Genomic DNA, 27,643 nt, shown 5'->3' with positions numbered 1-27,643 from the left:
GTTCAGCCATTTTCAGTCTAGCTCGCTAATAAACAATAATTATGTGTCATCATCAAAACATAATTACAAAGCCTAGCAATCTGTCGAGTTATAGATAGCAGTCAGCCAATTGTTTTTGTGTCAAGACATGACAACTTAGCGGAGCTTCATAGAGCTTCAGAACAGAAATGTCCCAAGCACGGCATTAGAAAAAAATAAAAGAAAAAAATACAGGCAGAGGACAATGTCTCCGCAGGCATAAACAGCACTACGCACTCCTAGTGGAATACAATTCAGTTTTTCAGTTTATACTGTATGTATCGGCTTATAAAACCGGCAAGTTGTTTTACCACATCTGTGTAAACTATAGGTAACACTTTGTGCCCTAGTTACACTTATTGCATGTATTTATAGGCAAAACAGTAAATTATGCATAATTATGCATAATTTACAGCTAAAGCAGGAAGACTGTAAGAGAAGCGCCGCACAGGTGGTAAAGTTTGCACGTCATTTACGCTCTTACAGTATTTATGCAACCAATTAAGACAGGCAGTTTCTAAGCAGTTTCATAGCTACAGACTGTAAAGCATGTAACTACGGTAACAGAAACAATAGTGTCAGTTACCGAATGCAATCCATCGTCATTGAAATGGGTTTAGGAGGGCTTACATATTCTACAGAGGATTAAATGAAGAGATAAGCAGGGCTGCTGCCTCCTCTCTCTCTCTCTCTCTCTCTCTCTCTCTCTCTCTCTCTCTCAGAGGCATCCGCTGAAAATAAAGCACTCTGCTCCCTCCCAGAGTACAGAGCGTCCACCCAGCAGACATGAGAGAATTATGAGCGAGGAGATGGGATTTTGTGACAGTAACCCTTTAACGAGGTATATGCCTGCCTGCGAATGTCGGACAAGTCCGCGTGCCACCTGGCCAACCAAAGCGGCCAATCTGTATGGGTCTGGCAGCATCACTGTTATCAGCCTGCTCAGCTTGCCTCCGATATGGATATGAGCATCTAATCCTACGTTCTTCGGCTCGTCTGAATGGAGAAGTTTGGTGAATACTAGCTATTAGTCTCTAGAAGCAATCGCTGAAGACACAGCTGCCACGATAATTCCCCCACAAGACTTCCCACGCAAACACATATCCATGCACTGTTCATTGTTCAGCGTTTTGTTTTGAACATATACAATACTAAAATGCAAAGTATTTGAGAAAACTGGAAATTCACAAAAAAACAACAACAAAAAAATCACCATAAATATTTCTTGCTTTGGAGACGCAACTTTACAGGCAAAGTGTGTGCCAAAAGTTAGGACTTCTCTTAATTGTTGAAAAATAAATCAGTGGCAAAATAAATATTGAAATTATATTTAAAATTATATTGTAATGCTTAAGCATTCGTTGACTACATTAGGAAACATGAACTAACACTGAAAATACTTCAAAAGCATTTAGTAATATTAATGTCAGCAATTACAAATACTTTATCAAAATAAAACATGTGTTAATATTTAATAGACCTAAGCTAACATGAACTACGAATAGCTCCATTTTTATTGACTAACATTAATACAGACTAATAAATACTATAAAATGGGATTAAAAAAAAGTTATCAATTATATCATAAAATATACAATATTAATATAAATAGCGTTCTATTTATATCAGATGTTATTATCACAGTTTTAAAAATGTTATATTGAATTATTAAATTATATGATGGATTTTCATAGTTTAGTATTGGAAGTCTGAACACAAAATTAATTTTTTGTAAGTTTTAAAGTGATCATCCAAAGATAAAAGTTGAAATCAATCTGTTTTTTGTATATATATATATATAATATCTGTTTATTATATATAAATAATAAAAATAAAAATAAATGAAAGACAGCCCCTGTTAAATAAAATACCAGTTTCCTGGTAAGCTATTTAATCTTAAGTAGTTCAAACAGCTTCAATACACATCAATTTTTTTTTCTTCTTCTAAACACATAGTTAATAACTTAATGTTAAGTTTCTTTTTTTTTATTCAAATCGATCAATTTCTTCACGATGCTTCTTTTGTACTTATCTTAAAGTATATTAGATTTTAAAACAATAAAAAAGTAGCTTTCCCATAGTAACAGCACTGCAAGCTAAGGACCAGTACAGCATTTGCAAATACAAGCTGTATATATGTATGAGGGTGTGTGCATATGAAAGCGATTAGTCTATTCTTTTCAAGCTGACAAACCATGAAATAGAAGTAGCCCAATCTCATTTCCTTTGCATAATAGAGTTCGGGCAATGTTGAAACATGTAAGATAAATGATCTACTGCTGTACTGAAAGATCCTGGAGGCATGAGAGCTCCAACTCTGGTGAGGTCCCTCATTTCTGAACAGGCCAAACGCTGAACATTCTTCAGATTACCTACACATACAGTGTTACTGTTTTCTTAGTGTGCATAGAATAAAGGTCAATAATTAAAAAAAAAAATAATAATTAAAAAAAAAAACACAGCTGACATCCATTCAGACCAAAAACATAAATTAAATTAATTAGGGCTGTCAACATTAACGTGTTTAATTTTGCGTACATTTGTTTCCCTCTAGTTTAACACTTTAAAAATATTTAAAAACACAATCCGTTTATTTTATTTTTTTCATCCTTTGGCTGTGCTATATGACCATTTTATCATTGATTCAAGTGCCATTAAACCACTCAAGTGCGATAAGATGCCAAAAAGCACTCAAATGTCTGTGAAGCGACTTTCTGTGAACAAACGCCTGAAAGAATGTCGCATCAGACAGTGTGCCAGCTGTCATTGCCATCATTGAGTTCTCTTTCATGCTTGAACGGACAAAAACAAACAAAATTATGTCAAAATTCAAGTTTTGTCGAGTAAGCAGAGTCTTAAAGGAGTTAAAAAGAGTTAAATAAACAGAGTTGTGAAAAAATAGGATGTGTGTTAGGTCTGCAACATGTGTGTCAAGTCTTAAAGTGACAGCAGCCTAATAAACCTGATGCTGTCTGTCATTAATGTTAATCAAAGAAACAAAAAGGCAATGAGAAAATAACTGACTTTGACTTAGGAAGACTGTTTGATTATTGCATTTCTGAATATTTATCTGAAAATCTTAAAGCACTGTTTACAGCTTTGGTCACATGGGTCAAAACAACAAAATCACAAACAAAAAACAAGCAAGTCAGACATGATACTGACCTTCATTCACTGTGCTTAGAAAAAAAAAGATGCCCTTAAAAAATGTTAAATATACTGTTTATATTGTTTCTGCATTATTTGAGTTTTAATGTGAAAGTATTACAATATTAAAATATATTAAAAAAATATTTAATGTTGTTAGCTATAAATATATTAACATGGTCGAAAAAATGATTTTGAAAGAAGTCTCTTATTCTCACCAAAGCTATATTTATTTGAGTTAAAAAAAACAGCAATTGTGAAATTATGTTTTAATTCAATATCAATTGTCTATTCAAATCAAATGTGTCAGCATCTGACAAAAAAAATCATCCAAATTAGACCATTTTGGAGAATTTCAACTCTTCCAACATAATATAAAAAGGCTAAGGCATTTCAAAATTCGTCATATTTTTCATCTATTATTTAAGATTTATTATTTCTTACCATAATCTTAGTCCTTGAAAGCTGTGCTTAACCAAAACCACATTCATAGGACAAAAATGAAATGTTCTCGGTAAACATATATTTTGACAAACAAATGCCATTTTAATTGCTTGTTAAAAAAAATTGCCTCACAAAGTTCAAATCTGCGACTTCTTGCACTGAAATTAAACCAACTCAGACCACAACATGTCATTATTTGAATGGTGGATGACTGGCCTATAATGAAATTCTGAGGCTTGTGGAGCTTTAATTGAACCCAAGAAATGACCAATGGGTTGTTTTAAAAGAGTTGTTGATATGGAGCTGTGTAAGAGTAGTTCGCCTTTGCCTGGAGCCTTCAGACCCGAGGCAACTGTCAAGTCGACTCAAATAGCGAGTCTGCACACTGACACGACAGCACCTCTAGAGCACTGACGGCTAACCATGGTCAGTCGACGAGCGTTTGTGGAAAAACACGAAGGTAGAGTCTGCTAATGTGTGCAGAAAGTAAACTATCCCTTTAGTGCCCGTCTACTTGCAGGCTCAATAAGTGAACATTAAGCTTGTTAAAATGTTGAAGTTATACACACACACACACACACAAAAAAAAAAGAAAATTCTCAGCGAAAAAATTTAATTCAGTTTCTTACACACAAGGCAGGTCATGATCTGGTGTTTTCAAGCGTTTTCAGTGCGGATTATCACATGCTATCGTAAATACAAGTTTGCAAGCTAAAAATTGCCCTCTCAAGACATATTTACCAGTGGGAAGCTTAGGGGCAGTGTTGGACAGTAACAAAGTAAATGTAATTCGTTATTGTACTTAAGTAGCTTTTTTCTGTATCTGTACTTTACTGAAGTATTTTAAATATGGGAAGACTTTAACTCCACTACATTTCAAAGTCAAATATCTTACTTTTTACTCTACTACATTTTCAAAATCAGTCGTTCCTTGTTATTTATGAGTGGATAAAAACGTAACTAGTCAAACGAGACACCAATTACAGTACAGTACCCGCGCTACGTTTTGAACTTGCCTTGTCGGTATCTACTAAGCGCGAACCAGAGCCGTTAATTATGAGAGTTGCGAACATAGACGGTTGTGACACCTATCGCCGCGCGGTCACCAGATTTGTGTAGCTCAATAGTTTCAAATAGATCGCGTTGCCAATGATTTTAAGCAGGGCAGAGAACAGCAGCTATTATTGCAGCAATTATCGGTACATATTGACGCATAATGTACACTGCTTATTACGTTGACACTAAAATGACTTGCATATAGCATTTTTTTTTTCTTCTGGGGAGTAGCAGAAGCACTGCATTAATATGTTTTTGTGTTTAATTCTAAAGGGAAAAAGGCTGTTCCCATAACATAGAATATATATACATATACATATAATGTGTGTATATATATATATATATATATATATATATATATATATACACACACACACATATACACACACGTGTGTATATATATATATATATATATACGCCCATATTTATTTAATGGCGTTGTGCAGGCTTATGTGAATGAATCGTAGAAAAATAAATACAGACTTAGAGTAAATGCTGACTAATTAATGTCATTTTATTAATAGATTGGTGTGCCAAGAGTGACATTAGTCTTCACATAGACTAAGTTAAGCAAGAGTCATGTGACAAATTATAATAGGACATTATAGCCTATAATTACCAACAACAACAACAACAAAAAAAAAATCATAGTAGTTGGATAAGTGCATTTGAAGGCAAATACTTTTGTACTTTTACTCATGTGAATGTTTAAAGGCATCACTTTTGCACTTATGCAGCAGACAACATTTCTATGCCTAACATGTTTAGAACGAAATGTGAAATACAATACATTAAATGGACAAATAACCGGCATTCAGCATTCCCAGTTTGTCCTATTTTCCATCGTTCAATAATATTCGTTTGCCATTGCCTCTTTGGACGGGTTCACGGAGTGAAATGGAGCTGAGTTTTTACTCGGTGTGTAAAATGTAAACTTTATTTGGATTCCCTGTCACACGTACCAAGCAGCTGCACAGCTGAAAGAGAGTTAAAGGTGTTTGATGAGCCCATGGTTAGCCTCGTTCCCTCGGTCTCTGACTTCAATTTCCTGTGGCACGCACGTAAATATATACACAAACTCCCAAGAGAGCACGCTCGGCCGAGAGCTCTCATACATTTGATCAGCATGCTAATGGTCTGTCATCTCCACAACTTAAATATTTAAACTGGTACTACTGAGCATGTGGAGCCTGCAGAGGTGATATGACATGAGAGAGAGTGGGCCGCTCAACATAAAATAACTTCCATAAATACAATGAACACAACAATGAATAAATAAGTACATGTTAATGTTGAGTTGGATGGCGTTAACGGCGCAATGCTAGAAATCTCCACATGGATTATCAATGAGCAGGAGTGTGTTGCACTGTTTACATGCTATTTGAAAGTCATGAAGAAACATGGAATATAGAAACACGGAATAGGACGTATCCCAAATAAGTAAAACAAATCTATTTTTATGAAATGCTTGAACAATGCAAAGCAGATCACACAAAGATTATACATAATACGCTTTCAAAATATGTATTACTTAATGTATTAGGCATTACTTATTTTTATGTAACAACGGAATCCACACCGATGATCTTGAAATATAATTTAAACAGTATAAATCAGGGTTATTATCGCTAACTAAAACTACATCTATTAAAAACATGTATGCTAATTGAAATAAAGCTAATGTAAAATAAAACTATAAAACTATGAAATATTAGTTAAAATTAACTAAATGAAAACTAGAAATGTTTCCTTGGCAATAAACTAAAACTGGAAATAAAAATTAATTAAACCCGAATAATATATAATAGCAATATATTAAAAAAAAAAAAAAAAAAAAGACTAAATTGACAAAAGCATTAAACATTAAAATAAATTTAATGGGAATTGAAAAATATAATAAAAGCAAATTAAAAATAATAACAAAACTACAATAATAACTTAAATAACACTGCTATAAATAAATGAAATTACATAACAAATCTAAATAATTTTAAATTTATTTTATTTTATTTTATTTCAAAAATAAAAATTCAAATAAATAGAAAAAGCAGCATTCTCACTAGTAGTCTTAGACTTCTGGAGCCCACTATACCCCATTTAATTTCTTGCAAAAATAACTACATTGTGATTTATGCAGATACCATGAAATAAAACGGGTCATAAATAAATATAAGATTAGTACATAATAATTTTCATGCTAAGCGCTGCACAGAAATAGCATTCACCACCAGTATGATGACGACAGAGGTGCAAACTGTGCCGTAAGCAAAGCCTTAAATGTAAATGTAATCAAGCCGGGAATGGTCAACAAGTATGAGTTAAACCTAAATAAAATGCTTGGATGATTTCATGCTACCGTCCCCATTTTAAAAACACATCATTTCATACAGCAATCAAAATTCCAATCAGGTTGATGGAAATGAAAATGATTTGTGGATCGTCCTTGGCCTTGAATGTTTGAAGAAATCCCAAAAACACTCGTGATAATTTTCCTCCCTCTCCTTCACTGACTGAATGCGTCCACTCTGCCACCCTGATAAAGCCTTCATTCTATTTCCAGACTCCGATAATCCCACCGAGAAAGGATTTTCACAAACATCTGTATGCATATGATGAACTCCAATAGCCATTGTTGACATCTAGTTGCTAGCATATAAATATATGTTTTCCATATGCTTAAAAACTGCAAAAGATATTATTATGGAAGTTCTAAACATCATATTTTCAAGCAGCTTGAGACACATTTTTAAAAGTTTGAGGCAATCACAACGGCAAAGACCTCAATCAGTTGGGTAAAAAATACCAACGATTAAGAAACTGCAAACTACACAGTTCTTCAATACAATAACTGTAGGATATTCAACCAATGAATAGTCTTGTGCAATAAAAGATTATTGATATTTAGTCAATCACAGTCTCCACAAAAAGTGGAGCAACAGACTGTGCAAAATAATGGGAACATTGCTCACAGCTAGTTATTTGAAGTCAAACAGTAACTGCCTGAATGTGTTACAACAGCGCTGCTCTAATGAGTAAAGAAGCTGTGCTTTAATGGTGGAAAGTTTTTACCACACTGACTTCTAGCACATTGAAGCACAGCATGCTAATGTCGTCTGCGGGATAAATTCCTTTGAAAAATGTAGTCTCTAAATGAACCCCTCTTAATGAAACACCTCTAAAACAAGCTAATTGCCCTGACCTAATCCATCTAGATTTTTTTTTAATTAAAAAAAATTACAAACTAATAATGCAGGCAGTCAATTCTGGCAATGCATTTAACTGCATAAGCCTACATATCTGAAAATCCATAAACAGCAAATGAATAGAAAATGACTGTAAGCTGGGAAAAGTGTTGGATGGCAAAAAGGTTCTGGCAGTGCACAAACTGCACATGAAATTGATTTTGAATTAAACGTGGCTAAGCTGCAGGCTGGAGGGCGCCTTTGGTCACACAGTCGCATTAGTGATTAGCCACTGGTGATGCTGATTAATGCTACAGTTCATAAGTTGGCATCCAGTGATGGCCTCTCATTATTTACCAAGACACAACGAGGGTAATCAGAGTCCTCACGCATCCCTAATTGGGGAAGACAATATTGATTTGAACCAATGGGCGATTTGTCCAGACTTTCAATTCAAAGAAATCAAGTCAATAATTGGTAATGCTCAATTGGGAATTCATGATTTCTCTCGTGAACATCATCACATCAGGGTTATTATCGTTAACTAAAAACTAAAACTTGAAAAATAGAAAAGTAGCTTGGAAACTAACTGAAATAAGTTTAAGTTGAACCTCTAAAATTAAATAAAAACTAAATAGAAATATAAAAAAACAACTGATTGAAACAATTACAAAAGCACAAAATATTAAAAAAAATAATAATTAAAAATAAAAGCAATTCATTTTGATAAAAACTACAATAGTATTACATCTACGTATGGTGTGTTGTCATCAGCTTGATTAGGGATTCTTAGGCCGTGTGTCCACCAAAAGGCCGTGTTTTTTTTTTCCACGCTCCTGGCATATGTTTTCAATTGTTTTCAAAGAGAGCGCCGCATTTTTTAAACGCCATGAGCGTAAAGAGGCGCCGAACGTTTTGTTTTGTTTTTCACGCTAAAGCGCCGAGCGCCGAGAGTTGAAAAATGTTCAACTTTGGATAAAATGCAGCGCGCATCACTGTCACTTTTTACCCACCCGTCCAATCACAGTGGAGGAGGGGCGGGACTAAACCACACTGACCAACTGTCACAACATTCTTTCTGTACAACATCAACCAACAGAGCTAACAGAACAAAATGGGTGAAAAATACATTTTTATTGGTATGAAACAAATTATCTGCGAAATCAATTACAAGTAAACTATGCTGAGGATTTTACAAGTAAACGTTGCTGTATAATAGCAACGTTACGTCTCAACGGAAAAAACGCTGCCCTGCCAAAACTCCCTCCAGCGCCCAAAGCGTCTTCAGCAAAGCGTCTAGCGTTTTCAGCTGGCAAAAAAAAAAACGCTTTGGTGGACACACGGCCTTATACTCAACATTCTAATGGAATCATGTAAATTATTAAATAGACATCATACAGAAATTAAGATGCTGAATTCTTTTGAGGAAAACGAAAGTAGACATTTAACAGAATACGTGTCGCTCTTTTTTCCGTGCAATTACAATGGGAACTAAAGCTTAGACCAGTTTCGTGAGCTTTTGCTTCTGAAAAGAATGTCATTCAATAACCAGACTTTACTATCTCTCTCATCAACGTGGCAAGGACCACTAAAAAGTTTTACAATGATTAATATAATATATCATATTGTTTTATGATACTTCTATGGTGCTCATGTCCTTTTTGAAGCTTGAAAGCATCAGCGAACATTCATTGTAAATCAGTGGAATGACGTGAGGGTAAGTGATGATAAAAGAAGTGATAAATGATGACAGATTATTAGTTTTTGGCTGAAATATCCCTTTAAGAAACCTGGACATCCTGTAAGTTTCACATACCACAAGATCAGGGTCCTGCATGAGGCTAAGGATGACCTCGTAGAGCAGGGGCCGTAGATCCGGCTTGAACTTGACCGAGATCCATTGTCCAATCAGCCAGATCACTCGCCTTCTGATCAACTTGTATCTAAAAAGCAAAATGAGCCAAATTAGCATTCCTTGTACACTGTGCTGTGTTAAAGGCTCAACATCTTTTAAAAGGCTTCTTTGTCTGAGAAGTTAAGGTTCTGAATTGCAGGTGTAAGACACAATAGGGAGATAATGTCCTGATATGGTCTTTTACTCTTCCAATCCTGTATTCAGCACACCTTAAACAGTTCTCATTTCCATGAATATAGAAAAACTTTCTGTTTCTGTTCCCTGGAGGAACAATTACATGAGGTTAGTATTCAAAAGGCAAAAACTTTCTCTGCAGTAACTTTATGTTCAGAAAAAAAAAGGAAAGAAAGAAAACCTGGCACAAGTATAAAATAAAACACTCAGGGATCATTTATAATAATAAAAAGCATATACTAATCCTAAAATTATTCAGCTTTAAGTGCAAACTATAAATGAAGTGATTAAATGCACTCCACCTACAGAATGCCTACAGATGTGCAAGGTTTCTGTGTGTGACGAATTTTTAGGCTGACGAACACAAAAAAACGCATACGAAAATTTCGTACTCAGTGTGCAATGGCCTTCAGGCTCGAACAGGCGTTTCTGACTGGTTGGTTAACGTAATGTCACTTTGATCTATCTTTCCATGTACTGGCAGGGTAGAGTAGTGAGATACGAACGCTGTGTGTTTACTGATGTATACGTTAGTTCGTTGACAGTTTGATGTTACAGTTAATGCTCATGAACAACTTTGTTTCATGATTTGCAAAGATTAATAAACTTTACACTCAGTTCTTCTGGAGGTGAAGAAGGGACACAAACAGTTGGTACCGATTCTTTTTTTCAGGAGCAGCTTCTTAACAAAACCAGTTTCACAATGACCGTCGTTTATAAAGCAGTCTGGTGAGAAATGATTCGCGCAAACATAAGAGCATTGACGTTGCTCGTGGGGAGTATTCCCTTCGAAAACAAAACTCAGCAAGTCTTCAGCGGTTCGGATTTAGAAACATCAAAATGACTGCTGTGTTCGTTATTACACCCAAGAACAGAACACCACAATTGCTTAGACGCCATTCTGCTCCAGTGTATATCAACAATGACAGACTATTATGACAGCTCGCTCAGGGCATGTGTTGAAACGCCGCTGTCAGTCAATAATCCTGGGAGGGGCGCCCGTTTTATTGACATCACAAAAACGAACGGCTCGATTTGAGACAGAGGAAAACATATGAGGAGATTAAAACAAAAACACTGGATGGATTTTTATCATTATAGGATGGTTGTGTACAGGCACTGCCAACACACATTTCAGTACAATCAACTTGAAAAAGCTTATGTACCATTATATGACCCCTTTAATTCCTACATTTTCCTATCAGTTCTAAGAAATACATTTACCATTAAAGAATAAAAGGTTAAAGAATAAAAACAACTTTAATGGAGATAAATATTTGAATTATACACTACCTTTTGTTCCGATTCAAAACTATAAGCTGGTTCAAACTATAAGCTGTATAACTGTAAGCAATATAACTGTAAGCTTCCAGCATTAAACACAGCTAGGAACAAACATGAGCACTTGATAATATTTGGAACATGCTGTACATATTTTCGTGTTATTTTGTTCTGCTTTCTGTCTACTAACACTTTAGTCAAATCATTTTCATTTTTTTCCTCGACAAAATGTGACTAATGACTGAATGAATAATGAATAAAGTGTCCCTTTTACACATCTGTACATCAGTTTATGGTTGTCAATAATTCTCACACACATGCGTGCTACACATCTTACAACTGACTGTTATCTTTTAAGTCTCAGAATAACTTTCTTATGGATGTGTGCCCATAAATATTGTATATGTTAAAAATAAATACAGAGGATGTTCAAACTAATACTTAAAGGAGCTGTATGCAAAATTGTCGCCAAAACTGGTACAGCAATCACTTTCAAATTAAGGTGTACCCCCCGTTTTCTCCATAACTTGAGGTTGCCAGATATACTGCAGGTTCCAGCAGGAATGTAGGCTGCTACAAGAAGCTTCCAATGCCAAGTGACGAGTCCTACACATGAGGGTTTTTTTTTTTTGTTTTTTTCTGTTAATTATTTATTTCAGACTTTGTAAGAAAGTATTTCGGGGGTTTTGCAACGTTAGAATTTTTTTATCCGATTCCGACACGTTTGTATCTGCAGTATACATATTGTATCTTGTGGTTACTAGAAAAGAGCTGGCAACCGGAATGCTGCAACAATACTGAGTCAGTGATTGGTAGATTGGTGGAGGCATCAGAACAAAACAAAACTTGACAACATCAGTCATGGGCTGCGGCTTCACTTTTTAAATGACAAAATCCTGGCCGGGCTACTGATAGTGATATAAGTATTTGAAATTAACATGATTTCTTAATGGCTAGTGACATATCAGGGAAAATTTATGATTGAAATAAATTTCTTGCATACAGCTCCTTTAAACAGTAATAAAAATGGCAGGGGTGTTCGCTTTTAAAGAATCTGCATTCTCCACCAAAAACTAGTCAAAAATTGTTACTGTTTTTGCAGGATTGGTTCCAAAAAGCAAAGAAGGCATGACTCTGAGCCCTGGGGTTTATTTCAGGTCACTAGAGACAATAAAAGAGAGGCATCATTATAAAGGCTTTTTTTGAAGAAAATATCTCTAGAGAAACAGGCTGCGGTGCCAGTGGTGTTGATAAAAAGTAAGTGAGCATGCCAGGGGTTTAAGCTGCTTTCGTCTGCTTGCCAGTGTGCGACAGAGTAAATAGAGCCAATGGTGATAAAACTTCAGCATCGCACTCGAAACCACCAATAGCAAAATCACCAGCACATCATTGCGTTAAATATAAAGGTCACTCCACAGAGAGCAAATATATTAGCTAAGCTACGAGTTATGAGTCCACTCTAAGGTAAACATTGTGTTTACAAAGCGTCTGCTAAATGACATGTAACCAATGATTACTCTCAATGGCAAACAGCGAAGCATATAAACATGCAAATAAAGGTAAACAGGCCTGCTGACGAAGGCATTTTAGCTTCTTGTACTGTACACTTGGTGTAAGGAGTCTCCAGAGAGACCTAATTTTCCTTTTAAATCATTCTAATTCATTTTTAATAGGAATTTAATATGGAGTTTGGCAACAAGGTTATGAAGTAAATGAATCACATAGTTAGCATGAGGTACAAAAAATAAGCCATACACACAAATGTCCTTAAAGTTAATCTGGGCATTTAAACAATCTCTAAGTAGACTTTAAAAATATTAAATGTATAAAATTGTAATGTAATATAATTTACACACACATACATACACTGCCGTTCAAATTTTTTTTCAAAAGAAGTCTCTTATGCTCACAAAGGTTGCGTTTATTTGATTAAAAATACACAAAAAAATTAATATTGATAAATGAATATTGGACAATTTAAAAGAACTGTTTTCTATTTTAATATACTTTAAAATGCTATTTATTTCTGTGATGCAAAGCTGAATTTTCAGCATCATTACTCCAGTCTTTAGTGTCACATGGTCCTTCAGAAATCACTCTAATATGTGGATTTGCTGCTCAAGAAACATTTAATATTAATATTATTATTAATAATGTTGAAAACAGTTATGTAATAAAAAAAAATCAGGATTCTTTAATGAATGGAAAGTTCAAAAGAACAGCATTTATCTGAAATGGAAAGCTTTTGTAACATTATGCACGACCGTTCAAAAGTTCGGGGTCAGGAATATTTTTTGATTATAAAACTAATAGTTTTTTGAGCATCAAATCAGCCTATTAGAATGATTTCTGATGGATCACGTGACACTGAAGACTGGAGCAATGACGCTGAGAATTCAGTTTTGCATCACTAGTAACTGGAATAAATTACAATACAAAGAAAAAAAATTCAAATATATTCAAATAGAAAACAGTTGATTTAAATTGTCATAATATTTAACCATACCACTGTTTTTTTGTTGTTGTTGCTTTTTTAATCAAATAAATGCAGTCTTGGTGATCATAAGAGATTTATTTTAAAAAAACATAAATAAAATCGTACGGATCCCAAACCTTTTAAAGGCAGTCTGTGTGTACATATATATAAATATATGTGTGTGTGTGTGTGTATGTGTGTGTGTGTGTAATTCTACTAAATTTAATTTATGTATTCGATTACATTGAAATGACAGTTTGACAACATGAAAAATGAACCTATTTCAGACCTTTGTGTTGCAAATGAAATAATTCCTATAGGACACAAACTATACACACACATCCAGAAGAAAATCCCCAGTAGTAGGAAGTTGCTTGTGTTGTTTGTTTGGTAATATGCATCATAAAATTTGTATGCATGCCTGAGGTAGTGTCTAAAAGTGGTTAATGAATCATCATGTCAGCTCCATTCAAGTTTTTGCCAAAGTTCTGTTTAATCTTTCAAAAAAAAAAATCAAAAAAAAATAAAACATCAATCAAAAAAAGGAAAGACTCAAGGGGTTTTCACGGTATGGTCCCCAAAGACCATCTTAATATTATTACTGACTAAAACACATTGTACGAAAAATTAAAAAGAAGACAGAGTTCCCGCCATTGTGCAATTAGTGGAAGGACTATTAAACGCATCAGAGAGCCATGACTGTGTCGCATAGGAATATGAATTTTGTGATTTAGTCATGACCTCTAGTTGCATACGTTCATGAACGTATGTATGTGTGGGGGTGCTGCAGAATTTAAATTCTGCTGTTTAGTATTTGAATCACTTCAAGAGATAAAAATAAATATATTCTAGTAGGCCTGAAAGGTGCTGACAATAATACTCTGCCTCTATTCACAGTTAATGACTGATTTTAAAGAGGGCTGCTGTCAAGTGGCTGCAGCTCAGAAACGTCAAAACAGACCATGGCAGGGGACGTCACTCAAAGACTGCTGATAACCTCAGTCTTGTCTGTGTCAAAAAAGAAGGGTACAGAAGCGAAGCTCTATAAAGGAGACTGAATCTTGTGGGCTGTTTGTCATAACACTTGAGCATTGAAAAGTGTCTGAACAATAAGTTGTCAAATACAATGACAATTAGGCCTCCAGCAGGGGGGCTGGTAGTGAAAAAATTGTTTCATGAACTTGAAAATGTACTTTACTGCTTTTAAATAGTTGAGTAATCATAAATGAGCTCTGCCATGCTGCGTCTCTTAAACGTATACACAACACAGCAGCAATTCTTCAATTACACACCTCTATTGAGCAAAAAACTATTAAAATGAAGCAAACACAAAGAGAAACAAAGGAACCCAAAACAATTTCACTGTCACTCTTTTGCTAATGTGCATACAGTATTCAGTTTGAGAGCATACAAAAGACCTGATATGTATAACTGAATATCCATGGTAAGGTTTTAGTTCAGCAATCGGACACCCCGGACTTTGACTATCAGAATAAAATCTAGTCCAATCTGCTGTTTATTCGTGGTAAGAATCACCCAATCAGACAATAAAATGCAACCCATTTTCCAGTAATGGTTTTCTGGATTTCCACATCTGTACAAACTCACCTTTCTGCCATTACTGAACATACTAGCTTCTATTGATATCCTTGCCAAATATAAAACCTCCATTTCCACTGCCCTTGATACTCATGGCCCCCTTAAAAGTAGACTTATGCATTCTACGCACACATCTCCCTGGTTTACTCCAGCACTTAGCATCTTGAATACTGTTGGCTGCCACCTTGTACACCTCTACATGAAAACCAGTAAGTGTGCATTTTACTGCTTAGTAAGACCATATTGAGCTATACAAATCTGCCTTAAATACTGTATGCTCTAGCTCTGCGGTCGGGAACACACGGCTCTCACCAAGACACATTAATAGAGATCGGCTGTCTACATTTCAGTTGATGATTCAGTTCCTATAAGTTATTAATAACAAAAAATGAAGGAATGAGAAAAAAAAAGCAAAATAAATGTTAAAACTGTGATAAGTCGCAGAAGAGAAGGGAATTACTGGCAGGACGCGCTCCGAGTCCAACACGGAAAAGCATAGTAGCCTTTGTCTTCTGTTGTGCACCTAAACGCCCAAAGTATTCACCTAAACACAGTAGATGTAAGTACTGTGTTCTCTCGCTCTCTCTCTCTCTCTCATATGTAGACAGAGGATTTATGCTCATCAGTTGATAACTCAACCTCACAGTGAAAACCCTTCAAAATTAATATTGAAACTTTATTGGTTAATATTAGTTTGTTTTTAGTTGCCTATGGACCTAATAATTAGCCTAATGCTGTTGAAATTTTATTGAAAAAAAGCACATCTTTAATAATAATATTATATATTTCTTTTACTGTGGCTCTTTTGGAAAAATGCATTAACCAAAAATGAAAAAAATGGCTCTTTGGTCAAAAAAGGTTCCCGACCCCTGCTCTAGCTACTTACTCTATACTTATTAGTAATGCTTCGTCTTGCCCCTAAACACGGTCAGTAAACCTTTTTGGACACTACACTAAATAAGCTCCAATATATTCAGAATGTCACAGCCAGAGGCCTCACACAGTCCAAGAAATCCTCCCACATTACTCCTGTTTTACACAGATTACATTGGTTACCCGTTTGTTTACGTATTAAATAGAAGGTACTTCTCATCACATTCAAAGCCCCCCATGGTCTCGCTATTGGTCTTCCTATTGTAAACCAACTGAGTTTTCTAGAAAAAAGCTATAAAAAATAAACTTATTATTATTTCATTTAGCTACACATGACTAAGTTGCAGTATAAAGTCTGATCAAGTTTTATTTTGGCCAGAAATTTCAGTACAGTAACTCATTTCTGTCCCTTTGTTTTTAAATGCTGTTGAGGGGCCAATAATGAAGTAGCAGAATCTGCCTGTGCATGAAATAAAAAATACTTTTCAGACAAAATAAATTATTCTGAAGACATACTGTCATTTTTCAAAGTTTTGAACTAAACAGATTATTAACTTAGTAAGAACTTGTGAAACATACTAACAATTTCTGACAAAAATACATATATATATATATATATATATATATATTTTTTTTTTTTTTTTTTTTGATTGCAGACAATCCTCAATGAACTTTAATTCCAGACTAACTTCTCAGAAATTCAATCCATCTGGAACTGGTGTATTTTGGTGGCTATGCAAATTTACCACACTGCATAACAAACATAAGTAAAGGGTCAACTCATAACCCTTAGTGTGTGTTTGGGATGAGGTAACATCTGTGACTTAACACTCAACACAGTTTAGTCCCCCAAAGCTAAACTGGCACCACAGCTGCCACACTGAAGCTCAGAGATGAAAAGGTCATTTCATGCTGCTGCGAATCGCACGTTGACCATCATCATCACACGTGCTGCTGCTCTCAGAGCTCGCCTGCAGTGTGGCTACTGCAATGTATTTGAAACGCGATAGAGTCTGGCATGTGTCGAGGGTCGCTGAGCACTGGCCTGATTCTCCAGTGCACCAAAAGACACGACCCAGCTAGGACAAAGGAAGGACACTTGCCTCCAAGAACTCTTAGAGTGGAGGTAGCAACGACGGATTTTAGTTTATGAAAAAAAAAACAGCAAGAAATCTCTCTTTTAGGTTAACACGAGCTGTACGCAAAAAAAAAAGTCTTATAAGCCTGTTTGTGAATTAAAAACATACAAGGCGACCAGTGTATGTGAAATGTGCCTGATTAAAGAGTGGCAAGCGTAAATTTGCTTGCTCTGTCAAGAGACCGCCTCAATGCCCATGAAAACACACACACATTCCATTGGTTGACTGATCCCCTCTGGAGCCGCACAAAAACCCACCGACATCCACATATTTGCACATACACTAACCTAAAGGATTATTAGGAACACCTGTTCACTTTCTCATTAATACAATTATGTAATAAACCAATAACAATCGCAGTTGCTTCATTGCATTTAGGGGTGTGGTCCTGGTCAAGACAATCTCCTGAACTCCTGAAATCTCTGAATGTAAAAATGGGAAAGAAATGTGATTTAAGCAATTTTGAGCGTGGCATGGTTGTTGGTGCCAGGCGGGCCGGTCTGAGTATTTCACAATCTGCTCAGTTACTGGGATTTTCAAAACATACAAGGCGACCAGTGTAGTCTAATTTACAAACACACTCTTACAGTATGAAAAATATACAGCATGACCTGTGTAGTCAAATTCACAAACAAATGACTCACAATATGAGCCTTTTTATGTGAATGTATCTAACAAATAAAGCACAATCAGTGTAGTCCGATTATTTAAAAAAGACAAGTTGCCATTTGAATCAGTATGAAAAACTGCCTTGTATAAATACATTTGTAGAGACAGAACTGTAAAAGTTTCAACCAAGTCTGTGATAGGTGCTATTGTATAGGGAAAAGGTCCAAAGAAACGAAAAACAGGTCCCAGGCACTCAGTCAAGTTTTCAATGAGGTGAAGGATAAAGTCAACTTTGATAAAGTCAAAAGTGCCTGGGACCTGCTTTTCATTTCATTAGTAGAGACAGAATTTCATAGATTTGCAATATGATATAAAATATACACACACTAATTCGAATCAATTCATATAGACCTTATTCAGAGCAGCGCCATGACATGTATGAAAGTGAGGCTGTGAGGGATAGACTTACCGTGTTTCCAATGGCATCCGCTGTAAAAAGCTGAATAAAGCGGCTAGATTGTTTACAATTTTCCACAGCTTACATTGCCGGGAGTTTTTTGTCAACTGACATTTCTTGGAAAGATATTTTTCCAGTGTTTCATGAGCAGAACAATCCGAAAACACGTTAAATAACAGTGCAGCCCATTAAAGAGATGCAAGTCTATCCCTCACAGCCTCGCTTTCATTCTCATTAAAAATCAAAGATGACGCTGCCGTGAATAAGGCGTATTGAATCTAAATCTGAGTCTAAGAGTTTATGAATATGAACTAGCTATGAATCCATAAATCTGCACCAATACCCAGCCCGTCCACACTTAATGCACTAATTTTATAAATTACAAAAATTAATTTTGTTATTTACTAAATGAAATGCATTTATTGTATTTTTGTTGAAATACTGGCACATATGTCCATTTATTTGTACTCCAGTGTCTTTTATTCAGGTGTCAGGTGGCCTCTCAGCAGCCCGGTGCACTGTCCCAGGCCATAATCCATCTATGGGAGTTAATAGTCAAGCTAAAGGCGGAGAAAGAACATGACAGAGTTTCTGTAAAGGGGGAAGAAGGATTCAAAAGGCTTCTCCAGCCAATCGATCCATTCCAGACTTTAGCAACACCCTGTCCAGCATAGCTCCCCATTTTGACCCCAGAGGCAAAAGATCAGCGAAAGCGCGAGAGTCTCGACTTTGTGACAAGGTAGGTCAACTGAAGTGATGGATCAATGAGAGGGTCTGCCAGTCAGGAGAAACGAAAGTGCACAATGTCAAGGAATTTGCAGGCGTTTCTCATAACATGTAATGGGGACAAATTACGAAGGTACATATAATGCATATTGGTAACTTCCTGCTGAATATAAACTTGTCAAATCCCAAAGCTCAAGGCACAGATGGCAGATAACAGCACCAGGGTTACTCATATGTCTCTCTGAAAATCCCTCAGAGGCTTTCTCAGGCATACTGTCTCATCATGACAGTGACAAATGTGCCTGATTAAAGAGTGGCAAGCGTACATTTGCTTGCTCTGTCAAGAGACCGCCTCAATGCCCATGAAAACACACACACATTCGATCGCTTGACTGATCCCCTCTGGAGCCACACAAAAACCCACCGACATCCACATATTTGCACATACACTCACCTAAAGGATTATTAGGAACACCTGTTCAATTTCTCATTAATGCAATTATGTAGTCAACCAATCACATGGCAGTTGATTCAATGCATTTAGGGGTGTGATCCTGGTCAAGACAATCTCCTGAACTCCAAACTGAATGTCAGAAAGGTTATTTAAGAGAATTTGAGCGCGGCATGGTTGTTGGTGGCAGACGGGCCGGTCTGAGTATTTCACAATCTGCTCAGTTACTGGGATTTTCACGCTCAACCATTTCTAGGGTTTACAAAAAATGGTGTGAAAAGGGAAAAACATCCAGTCTCCAGCAGTCCTGTGGGTGAAAATGCCTTGTTTATGCTAGAGGTCAGAGGAGGTCCTGAGCATTGTCATGTATGCATTGTCATGCACGCCTCTGTCTGTAGCAACTAGGGGTTAAGTGTCTTGCTCAGGGACACATTGGTGTCTCACAGTGGATTTGAACCCGGGTCTCTCACACCAAAGGCATGTGTCTTATTCACTGCCCCATCACCACCCCTTTCGGTGGTGATGGCGCATAATGAGATCTTCCACAACAGAGGTCTGTGTGTCTTATCCACTGCGCCATCACCACCCATTTCCATTTCATTTTACAGGAGAAAATGGGTATATCTGCTAAATTTGACTTTTACTGCTATTTAAAGATATGCTTGCATATACACTACTGTTGAAAAATATAGAATCTGTATTATTTTAATGATTTTGACTATGCTTTTGCTTACCAAGGAATTTATTTGATTGCATATACAGAATAAACAGTAATATTCTTATTACAATTACATAGGTAACGTATTCCTGTGATGGCAAAGCTGAATGTTTCAGCAACGTTACTCCAGTCTACAGTGTCACATGATCCTTCAGAAATCATTCTAATATACTGATTTAGAGCTCAAGAAACTTATAATTACCAATGTTGAAAAAGTAATATTTTTGTGAAAACTCACTTTTTTCAGGATTCTTTGATGAATAGAAAGTTCAAAAGAATTATAGAACACCTTGGTAACATTATAAATATCTATATATTATCTTTGATCATTTTAATGCATCCTTGCTGACTTTTAATTTCTTTCAATACTTTTTTTACAGACTGCAAACTTTTAAATGGGGGTGTAGATGACCTCAAAACATCTAAAAGCCACAAAACCTAAATGTTAATATCATGGAGTCTTTAAATGCCAACATCAATGTTATGAAATATGCAAATTAAATTTAAATCCCACTCTCCTTACTCAATAGGAGAAAGAAACAAAAGCAAAATGGAAGGAGAAACTGGCGGTCATGGTTTCAAATGCGATCATAATGAGATCTTCCACAACAGAGGTCTGTTTCTCTCTCTTCTCTCTCGTCTCTATCTGTCTAAAATGATGCTTTGTGTAGAGTCACAGCATTCATTACCTCTCTTTTAATTTGGTATCTGTCCTCCCACAGAACTGTCACCAAAACATAAAAAACGACATCAGGTATTGCACAGCAGTGTTTGGGAGTAAATAACAAAAAGGAAAAATCAAACTACATTTCTTATAGCAGCACAAAATTATCTTTAAGTAATGAGATACTTTTCTAAAAATGAATCGCTGCGGCCACTACATCACTATATTTTGTATGAGTATACAATGAAGTAACAGAAATTGGGCATTTTAGGAGAGCAATTCATTCTAAAAAAAATGTCTATTCAGCCAGTTGAAACTGCTTTTTCAACACAATATACAAAATATTAAAATATTTATTACAATAATAGGCCAAAAGCATATGATCAGAGATACAATCCTGAAAGACGCATCTTTTGAAGTTGAACTAATTTTATTTTGTGACATGATAAAATGCTAAAAAATAAATAAATAAATAAAATAAAATAAATAAAATGCCCCACCCACCGATTCGCGCATTACAAGCATAGCTGAATAACATGCCTACCTCTTGATGACAAACCAGACCGAGCTACCTAGCAATAAATATGCACTGACGAGTGAAACTCATTATAATATGCATTTATAATATGCAAAACTGTTATCCACTCACACCAGTGGGCGTTTATGGCGTATGCGAGATGCACATAAAAACCAAGCGTATTTCAGCTGGGCTCAAAACTAGGGTAGAAAATAGCCTATTATTCATTTTGATGTTTTTAATGTAAAAACCAAGCGAACGTCACAAGTTGACCACACACAACAATATAAAAAAAATTATAAAGCCAGTTCATGACCCCTTTAAATGTAGAAAATATTGTACTGTGTATCTAACTACTTCGAATGGGTAGTTTGACTGGTTCAACTACTGTAAATTAAGAGCAGTTGGTCAAGTCACTTTTCTGAACATGCATATGCTTCATTTTTCAAAGCGACCTGCAAAAATCCCTTAACATTAAATCCAAAGTTTCTTTCCCTAACCCCCATGGCCTTCAATGAATATTTCAACACCTTTTATTTTACATATCTGATACCATACCTCTTCCCAACTCTCCTGACCTCATCAAGTCAACCGCTGGAGTCTCACAGAAGAACATTATTTAACCACTCCATCAACTACAGCTGATATAATACTGCCATTGTAAGGAGGCAGTAAATGTCATTGGGGCGCAGTGTAAAGATTATCCAGGCTGCCGTCTGAGAGGTTTATCTAAATCTTGATATCTTTGTGCTGTTCTTAAGACTTGAGAAAAAGTAAAAGATATCAGCTCTTTCCAGGAGTTGTCCACATTCAGCATTTGATATTATCCTGCACAATTTTAAACTCCTGAGGCCAAAATTCCCCCCAAAAATAGAGCTATTAAAATGTGTATAGCTTTATGTAACCAACCTAGATTTCCAGAAACAATCACAGGAAAACAGAAAGAAACTTGAAGGTGCTGGGATTCATCCCACATTCTTTTTGATAAATTGCCTATCTGAGCTCACAGAGGAGTAATGCAATAATAAAAAAAAAAACTTCTGAGAGAAAGCTTTAGTCTTTTATCTGTAGGAGGGTTAGACCCTGTCACTGCACACAGGCGCTTCTTTGAATGCACCTGTGGAGTGACATCACTTCCTAGAATAATAGAAGTGAATATCATTTCATCTGCAGAAAACAGTGCTGAAGATTGTGCTAGTTAGTTGATGTGAAAAGACATACTGCACAGACATTACATTATCAAGTGTTCTTTACAAAGGTTTATGAATGTATAAAGGGCTTTTAGAATATTAATGATGTTTATTAGATCATACCTGTTATGGCTGACTTGTAGCTCCCCTAGGAGTTGGTTCTTGAACCACTGATCAAAATCCACATTGTCAAACAATTCATATGCGGCTAATCCAACGGCGTTGTACACTGCAAGGAGAAACAACTGATTTTTGCACAAGTTACCATTTAATTTTTAAAGTTAAAAATGCTATTTTTGTACAAAATGTGTATACATAGACCGTATCAGTTTTGCATAACATAATATTGATATCCAATAAGAATATACAATAAACACAACAGTTGACTTTTGTGCACCACAATAAATTATACCATTTTTTTAAGAAATAAATAAAGATCGTATAAAGCACACTACTTGTGTGCCAACCAGAAAAAAATGTCTTTAAAGGAGAACTTTTGCTGATAATTTACTCACCCCCATGTCATCCAAGATGTCCATGTCTTTCTTTCTTCAGTCGAAAAGAAATTAACGTTTTTGATGAAAACATTCCAGGATTTTTCTCCATATAATGCACTTCAATGGGAACCAAACGGTTCAAGGTCCAAAAGACAGTTTCAGTACAAACTGCAAACTGTTCAAAGAGCTTTAAATGATTCCAGATGATGAATAAGGGTCTTATCAAGCGAAACGATTTCTCATTTTTAAAAAAAAATTAAAAGGTTTAAGTTTTATAAGCTCAAATGCTTGCCTTGCTCTGTACTGCGAAGCACGTTCATGACTCTCCTGTTCGAACTCGTTTATCAAAATAAACGAATCTTATTTCCAATTCAATTCGTTCATTTCGTTCGTTGAATGAACCAAAAGATTCGTTCATTTGGAGTCACAAACGTGCGTCACAGAACAGAGCAAGGCGAGCATTTGAGCTTATAAAACTTAAACTTTTTAATTTATTTATTAAATAAGCGATCGTTTCACTTGATCAGACCCTTAATCATCGTCTGGAATCATTTAAAGCCCTTTGAACAGTTTGCAGTTTGTACTGAAAGTGTCTTTTGGACCTTGAACCGTTTGGTTCCCACTGAAGTCCATTATATGGAGAAAAATCCTGGAATGTTTTCATCAAAAACCTTAATTTCTTTTCGACTGAAGAAAAAATGACATGGACATCTTGGATGACATGGGGGTGAGTAAATTATCAGCAAATGTTTTTTTTTTGTTTGTTTTTTTTTTTTTCAAAAGTGTATTCCTTTAAGACAGACCTTAATGTAATGAGGTAGCAGAATAATATATAATAATACAGCATACATACATGTGCATATAATACTAGATTTAATAATAGTGCAGGATCTAGAGCAAAAAAATACTATTATTATTAATATTAATATAATTACAGATGGTTGTGTATAAGGGTAAGTAATGATGGTACCTGCATCCTTCATGAGCATCTGCACTGGGTCCTCAACATTACTGGGGCCTGAGAGACAGAAAGCAAGCATATTTTTCCCTCCTGTTGGAAACATCTAGCACTTTACACATATGTAACAATTGTGACTTAACCACTTTGCAAGCAGTAGTAAATCAGCAAAGCATGTAATAAAATAACAAACAACTAAAACTTTCATCCCAGTTCCCTAAGCCAATCACAATTAGCCATCCCAAAGCGACAATGAGGGGGCAACGCTAATTGTCGCTGTATAATTAGAACACAGAAAAAGCAAGTGAAAAACAACGACACGACTAGGAATTTAACTGAGGTGTCATTATGAGAATCATCATCGGAACGTGTGTTTTTATAATGACTTCACACTATAATGATAGATGATGTGCAAAAAAAACTATTTGTCACCTCTTAATTTAGTAAAACATGGAAATGTTATAATGATAAAAACGTGCCAAACCTAAATTCCTAAATTCCATGCCGAAACACTCAATAGGAATGTCCATAACACCATTTAGAAGTTAGCACATCATCCTAATTTAATCATGATAGTAAATTTGAATCAACTTATTTACACAGAAAGCTCATTTGAGTCCTTTCACTAATTAATTAGGGAGCCAGATCAAAAGCAATGAGAGCATAACGCTTTTCAGATGGTCCTTGTATTTGTCTGGAAGTGCGAGCTTAATTGCTACACAAGGCTTTAAGAGGAACACTAGTGGCGGACCCGCTTCAGCATAGCTTTATAAAGGTGACATTTGCCCTGCAAGGCTAAAATCAAAAAGTCCACATCTATAGTAGAACCCCAGGTGACTTTTCCCCCTCACAAAAAAAGTTAGAGAAAACCCCTCATTTGGAAACAAAAAGAGCTTTGAAGAACTGATGGCATGTGTCATTTGGTGTCAACCCAACCTCTCTAAGCTAATGTCAGCAGAAAGCTAGGAATGAGAGTACTTCCATGCTGAAACACTTTAAAACCATGGTAAAAAAAAAAAAACATGTGGCAAACACGTTTTCAGTGCCTACTCTTGTAGCACACATGAACGGCTTAGTAAAATATTTCTCGTAAGCGAACATGTTAATTACTACAGATAAAAAGGGACCTGCAGGGTTAACTGGTGATAAATCACCTTCAGTTTATAAAATAATCCTTTTTCATCATGTTCTCAACTACTCCTGCTCCAGATGTAACATTTCTTTCATTATCACAACATAATGACAGCTCATTTAAGTTGTTTTTGTTTAGCGATTCTTTAATCATCACATTCAAAGCTTTGACTTGTCTAATTTATTCAATGTGTCCTTGAATGCAAGGAATCATGAACAAAAATGCACAATTTTTCTGTTAATAAATGTTATGGATCTATCCCTGCTGAAAAAAATAAAATAAAAAATAAAATAAAATAAACAGTTAAAAAACAGCTCAGAGGTGTATTGAGCTGGTTTAGCTTTCCAAAGTCACTTTAAAATCTTTTAAAAAGAACAGAATAACCAGCTTTGCAAGGTTGAGTAACAAACCAATAAACTATTTGTCCATGCAGCAGAGATTTAGTTAAGGTTGGAAATCAAGCAAAATGTATTTATCTATAAAATGATCAAATGATTTTCAATAGACTTGATTCTGTTAATGTTTCTTAACATATACACACATAAACTGATCCAGAGGCAAAAAGGCATTAAAATACTCGCTCTTTAGTCAGATTCTCGAATGAGTTCTTTTTAAATACTCAATCTCAAAAAAATATTTAATAAACTAAATAAAAAAACAGTCTCTAACCCATTATTATCGGTTTAAATCAGTCTGATGACTCACTCACTAAGTGAATCAGTTATCTTAAAACATCATGAATCGAATTAAATCATTAAAAACAAATAAATAAAACTGCCATTGTTTTCTTAATAGGCTTATATTGAAGTAAACAGTTATGTCCAGTTACTCTTAAAGTGCTCAACTTGATTCATTATTTCACTACAATTTTCTATCCCTAGAAAGTAGAATATTGCAATAGTTGTTGTAATATTCGTCAACACATCAAATAAAACCAACCTTGAAGACTCTGCACCATCTCCAATAGTACTGGTGTCAAAGTTTGACTGTAGTTGTGGAAAATGTCCAAGAAAAGCACTTCCGTGCACGGCTATAAAGATATGGAGTGAAACAAAAAAGGAAACAAAATGTGAGGGAGCATTCGATGCAGGATCAACATTTGAACAAAAATGTATCCACCAACACAAAAACGGCAAACAATCTTAAAAAAGGCAAACAATCTGCTTTTCTATGGTATTTCTCATTCTTGCCTACACAATCAATAGTGTGCAATGAAGAAGTGGCCTTCAGCATCAGATATTACAGGCAGGGACACTGACCACCCAGTAGAAACAAGGTCAACAAATATCACACCTTTGCACAGTGTGCCAAGCTCAACATTCGCCACACATGTCATGTCATGTCATATGTTCTGTGCCTTCAGGAAATCTGACAATCAATACGGTTCAAGACAAAAATCAATAAGGGCAGGTCCTTGGACTGGATATGGATGATCACACAGAAAATACCTCATTTTAGATTTCTAGATTCTACAAAGTAATTCTGTATGATTAAGCCATATCGCAATTTTGGTTTTTATTTTGATTAGTGCGATTATCAAATCAGAAAGGCTGCGATTTAATTAAATAAATATATGTACCGGACATGAGCGGCGCAATAAAAGACAATATAAAACATTATAATGAGCGATGCTGTCTACGCTTGAAACACCTTCGCTATCTTAATACACAATTTTATTTTTAGTTGCAATTAATTATTTGAATTAAGCACTGTTTTTTTTCTATCCACAACACAATCATCAGTCATATTGCTAATATATAATATATACATAAAATATAAATATTTGCATTTAGAAGACAAGAAACATTTAAGCTACTGCATAATTGAGAGTGAGACATTCGAAATTACCTGAAGGTGAAGTGATTCCATAGCAGTGTCTTTCAGTGAGTAAATGACAATTGTTATGTAAAACGGTACTCTCGCATGAGGTTATAAGTTTAGTCAGCCAATGTCATTTTAAAACCAGGACATAAAAGCCGCATTAAATAGGCAGCCAGATGTAATGCAAATCAAATCGCATAAGGTCAGTAACAAATGACCCTGTAGAGTCACGGCCCCCCCCCTATGTAAATTCCATAGAAATGAGACAGACCCCTGATTCCTTTTAACTCACATTTAATGACACTTCCATTGACCTTGGAATACATCTTTTCGTAAGGTAGTACACCAAAAGACGGGCAAATGGAAATGTTGCATATGCAAAAAGCAGTTTTAGAAATGATGATAATTATGAATTCCGAATGAAAATGAAAATTATTAAACTAAATTTCATAGAGAGAGAGAGATCACTTACCCGCAAACTATACTTCCAGGAGTCACCACCTGTCTCTTCCACAGCTGAAGAAAGAAGTAACATTAAACACAACTTGTCACAACATATATCATGCATTTTAAAGGGATAGTTCACCCAAAAATAAAAA

At 35.4% G+C, this 27,643-nt stretch overlaps 1 protein-coding gene across 2 annotated transcripts in view; it reads right to left on the bottom strand.

Moving 5' to 3' along the window:
- ipo11 (importin 11) overlaps positions 1-27,643 on the bottom strand; it is a 167,779-nt gene that overhangs the window by 77,302 nt on the left and 62,834 nt on the right. For both annotated transcript variants that reach the window (XM_089119540.1, XM_039680653.2), the window contains exons 12-16: positions 27,517-27,560; positions 26,163-26,253; positions 24,104-24,151; positions 22,760-22,865; positions 9,664-9,790 (exon numbers count right to left, since the gene is read on the bottom strand). In XM_089119540.1, the coding sequence (XP_088975666.1) occupies positions 9,664-9,790; positions 22,760-22,865; positions 24,104-24,151; positions 26,163-26,253; positions 27,517-27,560 (416 nt within the window). The remainder of the gene's footprint in view (positions 1-9,663; positions 9,791-22,759; positions 22,866-24,103; positions 24,152-26,162; positions 26,254-27,516; positions 27,561-27,643) is intronic.

Source organism: Pimephales promelas, chromosome 14 (genome assembly GCF_988280905.1).
Source record: "Pimephales promelas chromosome 14, fPimPro1.hap1.1, whole genome shotgun sequence".
Classification (NCBI taxonomy): domain Eukaryota; kingdom Metazoa; phylum Chordata; class Actinopteri; order Cypriniformes; family Leuciscidae; genus Pimephales; species Pimephales promelas.
The sequence above is the reverse complement of the archived record's forward strand: the minus strand, read 5'-3'. Positions and strand labels throughout refer to the sequence as shown.